Raw genomic sequence first — 8587 nt, forward strand, 5'->3', positions numbered from 1 at the left:
TATCGTGTTGGAAGTAGCCATGAGAAGATGTTCGTTGTGGTCCTAAAGGAACAGAATGACACCCAGGTAGACAGAGGCATTTCAATAATGGTCAGTTCTCACCAAAGTCCCTTAAGCTTGCCAAGAAAATATTCCTGACTTCTACCAGCAGCAGCCTGAACCACTGATACAATGGAGGATGGATTTATTGTCTCATGTTTATGCCAAATTCTGAGCCTACTATCTGCTTGTTGCAGTGAAAATCACAAGTCATTGAACCAGGCAAAATTTTTCCAAACTGTTGTCCACTTTTGCTATGTGGTTTGTAGATTGAGTGTTTTGTTTCTATAGAAAGCCACATAGAATGAGTGTCTTTCCATGTAGTTTTCTGCTTCTGAAGCCTTCAATGTTTGAAGTATTTTGTGTTGAGAGATGACTTTTTGCATACCTTGGTGGATATTTTAACTGCGGATCCTTTTCTATCATCTTCAACCAATCTGATCAATCTCCTGACCTCTGATGTCAAAAAGGTTGAATAGTTTCTTCGTTTTCATTATGTTTTCTGCAAACCCAAGAGTAAACCCTACTTGGACTGTCTGCTGGAAAGTCCAAGTAGATCAACTCTGTTTCTGAAATACTTGAACACGTCTAGATGCCTAAATACTTTGAGTTTCTGACATGTGGTTGGAGACTTTTGTTAACAGGCAAAATTAACATTTGTACCAAATAAAGTGGCCAGGGAGTGTAAAGTCAGAATCTTAGATCTAAATGTGTTGTCTGCAATTTCAACTACTGCTAAAGCTTCTGTGTTTTCTAGGTTGCTATTTCTCTTGACTAAAATCCTAAAATTTGTTTTAAACAAATGAGCTGAGAAAATTGATATTATTAACTTAAATTAAAGACCTCAACTGTCGTGTTATGTTGACTAAGCTAAAACATGATTGTCATTGTGAAAAGTACACACACTTTGGTGTGGATTTGTTCCATTATTTTTATTCGTATCAACAAAAGCTGAGATCTCTCCACAATTACAACAGCATTGAGGTGCCGTGACAAGTCAGCATGATCTGCAAGTTTTGATGATTTATACGTGAGCCTTCCTTTATATTGTTAAGATTAAGGAAACAAAGAGGAGGGATGATTGTGTAGGTAACTGTGCTGCACCTGCATGCTCATTGTTATAAGGAGCAACGAGCGATCATAAATCAAGAATGATTCATCAAACCTGTAAACGAAGTGATTTGTGTATGCAAAGTTACGTTCTATATATATAATAAAATGTTTTATTAAACCATGGCTTAGATTATGACACGCAGATGTTTCACATTTAAGTAGTTCTTATGAATAATTTTTTGTATGTTTTTGCTTGTCAAAAGATAACATAGCTATATGCTATGTATTGTTTTTTTAACTTTCAGAAAACCTATTATCTATTTGGTTAACATTTCGTTCTGAATTCCCAGCTTGCTTTGACCTACATTAGTGCTTGCTGAACTGAATACGCTCAAACAGCAAAGTCTTTGTTTTGCACCTTTGGATCATTCATTTGCACACTCCCACAAAACCCCTCGTGATTATGGAGTGCTGGCTGAAAAAGAGAGGAGCCCTTATTTCCTTCCTTCAGTTTTTCTCTCTTTCTTTCTCTTTTTTATGTAAATCATAAGGTTTTTTTTTTATATTTTCCTTTTTAAAAATTTTTTTTATCTATAAGTAGCTTTGAGATTGAAAAAAGCACAGCTTCCTGAAATACAAAAGGCCTTCAGTACTGACAAAGAACACAGTTCTTTGTGGGCAAAGCAGAAAGATTATGACAATAAAACTAAAGGCTAAGTAGAACACTAACTGAGGCTTAACAAGTTGTTAGCTTTCAGTTCCTTAAGCCTTAATTTGCTTTTCAGTTTGGTCTTGCTGAGCCGTGCAAGAAGGTAAAAGCCAAAATAATAGATCTGCGTGTATTTTTTTTCTTCAGTTTTACTCAAAAAGGCATGTAATGGAGATGCAGGATTCAGTCATCCTGCAATTAGAATCAAACGATTTTCCATTTAGCAACTTTTACTGGCGATGAGCAAATCAAATACTGACAAATCTTATCTATCCAAGTAATTGTAAACCCAATAGCTAGTCATGCCCACATGACCCACATTTTCCAAAAGGGTCAACCTTTAGATCACTATCTGAAAGGATGATCTGAAAGAGGCTTTTGTTAATAATCAGTGTGATAAACTGTTTGCTTTTTTGTGGACCTTAGAATTTTCTTATACTTTTAGGAATGCTTATTAAAAGAAGCTAACTTTAAATAATCTTTCAGTTGTTTTAATTGGGGAACAGCAACTTTCTCTAAGGAATCTGTTAGACCTCCATTTTTTAGGGCCACAATTGAGGTGGTAGAGGATGGCATGTACAGTTTGATATTTTCTTACACCACTAGGGGGCCCCACATCCTAAAGAATAAACCTTATACTTCATGAAACCAGAATTTTGTACAGATCCACCTGGATTGATTTCAAGGCTTTTCATTGGTGTAGGATTGTCTAAACCTCCCACTGCCCCCCAAAAGGAAAAGAAAAGCAAAAAACAAGGTGCATTAGTAAGTTCCCTGACTGCTTTTTCTTAAACCACTTTGAGGCTGGTACTTAGTACTGTGTGTTTTTAACTATGAAAACCAGTTTTAAAGTCTAAACAAGTCATATTTTTGTATTATATTGCAAAATATCTTCAGCTAAATTTGCAGTATCTCTATCTATTCATTTAGTCTCTACTCAGTGGTGTTAAGTAAAAATGTAACATCTAGCCTGAGTCCCAAACAGAAAGAACGAAGCCAGAGCAAAGTTCAAAGTAGATACATTTACTTTAATCTGTCCAAAAAGCTGCACATGTAAAAAGAGTCTTAAGCAAACCATACTTTTCCTAACATTGTAGCATTAGTATGAAAATACTGAAACTTGATTTGTTGATCCACCTGTTGATGACGACTTTTTCTGAGTTGCAAATTAATTGTTGAATCAAATTCTACTTATTTACTCTCAAACTTTTTATCATGTCTTCCAGGAGTACAGCTGTTGTTCTTCACTTTTACTTCACTTTCTTGAATGACCACTGTGCCATGCGGTTGTTGATGGGTTCCTTGATGTATTTATCTGACTTTAAGTAGGCAGAAACCCTGTCCAGAGCCTAAAACAAAATACAAAAGAAACAAACATCACTTTACCGTAAATCCCGACTTGATCAATTATATTTCATCATATCTGCTGGAAAGATTGGAGAGGAAAAAAACATTGAGAGGAACTTATTTAAGCTTAATAATTGAGGCGTCACAGAACAAACCTGGGGGCAATTACCACGGTGGTGGACAGATCATTGTAAATTTAAACTGCAGAGTGTTCTCTTACCTCAAAACGGTCCAAGAAAGCTTTGAGGTTCTTGAAATTATCCAAGCAGGGAGGATGGAACATCCTCTGCATATCCAGTATCTCGTACATGATGAAGTCTGCATAGGTGAGCTAGTTTAAAAGAAAAGATACAACATACTTAAAATTATCATTTGCAGTCAAAGGTAAAGTTGACAGATTATGTAAATAAATCAAAAATAATTCTTTTGATGCAGCGTTAGCGAGTACATTTACATAAGAGATCAGTGCCTAGCTTTTTTGTGTCAAAAGTGGTGATTTTTGGATGAATGTAGGGTTGTACAATTTTATTTACTTATTTATTTCGAACATGATAGTAGCATAAAATCATGCACAAGAACAAGGAATGCAAAAGACACATTTTCTTTTGTATTTTAGGAAGACTTAACATAGCAAGATTATTGTACAATGTTATTATGATATAGTTTGTATGACAATTAATCCACATTTTCTTAGGTAAACTCCTTTTGCATGATCACAATGTCTGCAATATTTTTGCTGAGCTTTCTATGGGTTACTGCTAATCTCTGGATCTGCGACCTTCCAAGCAATCTTTTGTTATTGTGAAATTAGAAACTGTGATAGCAATTTTTGATTCAATATATTGGACAGATCTGTATTCATCCAGTGTGCCGATGCTTGTGTATAATAACAGATCGTCCTCTTTTTTGACATATCAACTTTAGGATTTGTCATTTTAGCTTCCCAGGGCAAGAACCTTGAGGGAATAATAAAAATCAATAAAAGCCTAAATAAAAACCTGTTGCAGGCTGTTTTATAGCTGACTATTAACTCTTTTATGTTTATAAGATAAGTTACCTTGTCACCAGCAAACCACTTCCTCTGTCCCAGGAAGTCAGAGAACAGCTTCAGTGCATCTGGCAGTGCCTTCAAGTAGTCTGGCTTTAGACCTTCCTGATTTCAGAATATATATTTATGTTAGCAGTAGAGGACATTAAGACTTATTAAGTAAGACTGAATATTGCACAGTTGAACAGTTATATACGTACAAGGTCAACATAGCACATCCTCACAAAGCTGGCTCTCAAGTCTAAGCACTGCTGCTCCAGCATGTCTATTCTCATCTTCTGCTCCTCTGTGTCTCCACCTGTTTGAGGAGGAAAGTTTTCAGAGCTCACAGGCAACATCTGCAACTTCAAAATGTATGTATTTTGTGGGTGAATGAATGGACTCTCCCAAACAAAATTCCTATTTTTGACAAATAATACTCACACAGGTTGTTCTTTCGTGCGAGGTATCTCAGGATGGCCATACTCTGTGTGACCTTGTTGTCTCCATCAATCAGGTAAGGCAGCTATTTTGAAATGTAAATATTGTCCTTATTATTAAAAACAAGAAACATTAAGTATATCCCAGAATAAAAGTAAAATTAAAATGCAAGTCTCCCTTACGTTGGGGAAGTCAAGTCCAAGCTTGAATTTTTCATTAAACCAGCAACTTTTGTCAAAACCTGGGGCTGTCAGAGAAAAATGGGATTTAAATTACCAAAGTAAATAAGTTTTAAATAGTGATATATCTTTAAGCTGAAATAAATGTTGATTACCATCACCAACGACGTAAAACTTTTCCTTGTAGTTGGCCTTGGTGTACTCCAGCATGAGCCGTATGTGTCCGGCAAACTGCAGAGAAGAGAGTTTAAGGTTACACCAATTTAGAGATTTTCACAAGAGTTCAATGAGAGGATATGCCAACACACAGTTAACTACATAACCAAAGACACACAAACCAAGATGAAGCTTAATCTCTTCTTTGAAATATTTTTAGTTCAGGAAACAAAGACCTTCTGACTCCTTGGTTATGCTTAACCATTACTCTTCAAAATCAAAGTTATTTTTTTATCAACGTAAACATGTAAACCATATAATCTTCCTGAAAGTATTTAAAGCTACTGCAAAGAACAATGAGCTTGTATCTCACTATGTCATATCTGCAGCTTTGTTACAGATAGGCATTTATGGCAGTTATGCAATAAACCTTTCTTGCATAGATGTCATCTCAGAGAACCAAAAGGCTTCTGATTGGTCTGTTAGGAGAAAACACCGCAGGCTTCACAGGGTTGTCTTTTCTGTGATAATTATTGGTATGCAAAAACGACAGTGATGAGTTTCGCAAATATAAATAAGCAAAGAATTTAAATTGATCTGCTTATGCTATCATTGTAATCACTGTGTTGGTCCCACTTTGCAAGGACTATGTGAAATAAGAAAAATGCTAAGTGTAGTCTTTATTAGAAGTGATAGTTTGGTGCCATTTGATTGAATGAAACACATTTACTATTAGTTTTTTGGATCTATAAGATTCATGCTGTCACTGTAGACTGTAAAATAAAAATACTAACTCTAAGACTTTTTCTAGGGTTATGTGCAGATTAAAAGCCTTGTGAATTTTATTCCCATGGAGCAACAAGTGTGCTTTAGAGTTAAATTACACTTTCGAAAGTTGATCCGAATTGCTTGGCCATAAAGAAACACCTCTCAGTTAATGTGTCCATAAAAGCATAGTAAAAACAGTCTGAGGCATCTTCTGCTGAAGTAAAGTGATAGCAGCTATTTCAAATGCCTGCAGAGATGGACCATCAGGAATGTATTCGCTCTGATTGCTGCTCTGCAATATGCACAATATGTTAGAGAGCTGCAAAAACATCAAGGTTTACCGATACTTTCAAAGCAAAAGTATTTACTTACCCCTCGGACGTCCCAGTAGGCCAGTATCATGGTCATCTTGATTCCCTGTTTTTTGGAGGGAGTGTGGCTCAGAGGAAAAGGGGCTGCTGCTGGCGCTGCTGCAGAAGGATTGCTTGGCAGTGAAAAGGAGAGGAGAAACAAAGTCTTTTATATCCTGTGATCCAACTGGAGGAAGAGGTGGGAGGGGTGGCAGCCGATGGGCAACTGTGTATGTACACAGTGCGAGCGGCTGAGTTAAGAAAAGTGCTGACTCATGATTGACCTTGTTTAACTGGCTACTTCTCTGTAAATGATTTCTTCTTGTATTTTTTCAGATCAAAATGATATTCAAGCGTTTGCTAGTCGGTTTGGGGATCTGAAACATGCATGGATGGGAAAACTAAATCAGCATTGTACAAAACGAAGTGGAGAGTCAGTGAAAGAGGAGGCATTCAGAGTGGTTAGAGTGAAGTTATGACTCTGGGTGCACAGAGACTCCTTCACCAATCATCATTCTGTTTGAAAAATCAGACTGATGACTGATGATGACTGATGAATATTTTCATCCCTTTTAATTTTTCCCAAACTTTATTATGTATTAGCCTGGACTGTTGAGACAGAAAATCAAGGTCACACTGGATTGTAGCCCACACAAGAATTGATAACATGCATGGCTTTGATAAGACAAGCAAGCTCATGTTTACTCAGCATTTTTTTTTTTTTTTTTTTGCTTATAAAAGAGATAGGAACATTTTATGGCTGTGCCACGTGATTCAGCATATCTTTCAAAATTGTGCTTAGTCACAGTTTGCTGACCTAATAAGATGAAGCAATCCAAAGAGTATGATAGAACAATGTAAAGCAAATAATTATTCATTTCAGTTTCTAAATGAAGAAGCTTTGATTTACACAATTGTCAGTTCAACTGTGGTCTGTAATGTTTTTCTGTTAAGTTTATTCTTTTCATCCACAAATGAAACACTTTTTTAAGTGTTGCATTCAGAAGAATTACATTTTTTGGCAATTTTCTTTTTGAATGTATCAAAATATGAAGGGTTGTTACCAGTAGAGCAACATGTCATTATTTCTTTTTCAATTTATTTTGTTTTAAATCACTGCTTAAGATAAAATCTGCCATCCTAAAACACAAGCTTCCTGGTGCATCATATACGGCATTTTTCTTGCGCTTGCCCATTTCTATTTTTCTCTTATTTGCAATGTTATTAATCAAAAATCTGCTATGCTGCCGTTGCAGCAAAGTGTTTTAATAACAGATTAAGAACATTGCATTGATTGCAGGAAAATTTAGCTAAACAAATTGATATTTGTGAGAGAACTACGGCAGGCTGGAGTGGCCCGATTTTAAAATAACATTTCTTCAACAATCATTTCAAACCAAGTTGGTTTGCTCAGTGCATTTAGTGAAGAGGTTTCTCAAGTCTCAATGTCGCTTCGTGCAGAACTACAAGAAACTGAATATGATTCTACAAAAAGTATCCTTGAACATCCATATTCACACTCTGATTTAAACACTTTACCATAAGGACCTTAACTGTGCAAAATGCTTTCAAGTGACATAACTTTTAACTACATAATCTTTATGTCTAGGGCTCTCGAGATTATTTAAGTGCAATATTTACGACATGCTGCTTATTCAAGTGGAGATGTGTTCAAAATGATATCTGACTTCTCTGAGCTCTGAGTGCTGAGTCAGTGCAAAGAGGAGAAGACAAGAGGAATCATAATGATGGACTGACCAGCTGACAGAGAAGATGTATGAGCTTGGTTACAATTTGGTTGCATTGTTTTTATTTGTCTTTCATAAGATAATTTGATTAATCTTTCATCCCTTGTCTACTTGGAGGTTGGGTGCATTTAAAGAAAACTTTAGCAGAATAAAGCAAGTATTAGTAAAACTTCTAGATTTTCAGTTTTATTTATTTGGGCATATGATTCGGGTCTTTTATTTAAACACTAAATCGCTGACAAAGAAAAATATGTCATCCCATCTCTTTGAGCTATCAACAAGTAAAACCAATAAATAAACAGAAGCTTACTTTGCTCTGTTTACGTATTGCTTGCTCAATATTAGCTCCGTTCATTTATTTTATTTACTGACCTCAAAGACACATTACAAACTGAATACTAAGGTTTAACAGCATAAATTATATTTATTCTTAACAGACACGATAATACTCCACAAATGACAGATATACAATTCTCAAAAAGGAAACATTTAGATTTTAAGTAGCCCTAGTGACACCAGGATCCATAAGGCAGGAGTTTTAAAATGATTTTGCACTTCATCAATTATCAGTTTATAAATAACTTTTTTTAATCTGGCACTTCTCTATATGTGCAAGGAGTGTAAACTTAAGGAATAGATTATACCATGTACAGCTGACATGTATTTAGATGTCTTTGTAAGGAACACATGGTGGCAATCAAAGGTCAAACCATCAGCCGATACAGAGTTGTAAATCTAGTATAATGTTTTACTACAGAAGTGTAGTATCC

General features: G+C 35.6%; 1 protein-coding gene across 1 annotated transcript; it reads right to left on the bottom strand.

Annotated features, from left to right (window-relative positions):
* Positions 1 to 2808: 2808 nt before the first annotated feature.
* On the bottom strand, positions 2809 to 6240 carry LOC102235650 (glutathione S-transferase Mu 1-like). The gene is made up of 8 exons (XM_005801329.2): positions 6092 to 6240; positions 4951 to 5026; positions 4799 to 4863; positions 4620 to 4701; positions 4397 to 4494; positions 4206 to 4301; positions 3369 to 3479; positions 2809 to 3150 (listed from the first exon to the last, which is right to left on the bottom strand). The coding sequence occupies exons 1-8, from the start codon at positions 6125 to 6127 to the stop codon at positions 3052 to 3054; spliced, it is 663 nt and encodes a 220-aa protein (XP_005801386.1). The 5' UTR covers positions 6128 to 6240; the 3' UTR covers positions 2809 to 3051.
* Between the last annotated feature and the right edge of the window lie 2347 nt (positions 6241 to 8587).

This window comes from Xiphophorus maculatus, chromosome 1 (genome assembly GCF_002775205.1).
Source record: "Xiphophorus maculatus strain JP 163 A chromosome 1, X_maculatus-5.0-male, whole genome shotgun sequence".
Classification (NCBI taxonomy): Eukaryota; Metazoa; Chordata; class Actinopteri; order Cyprinodontiformes; family Poeciliidae; genus Xiphophorus; species Xiphophorus maculatus.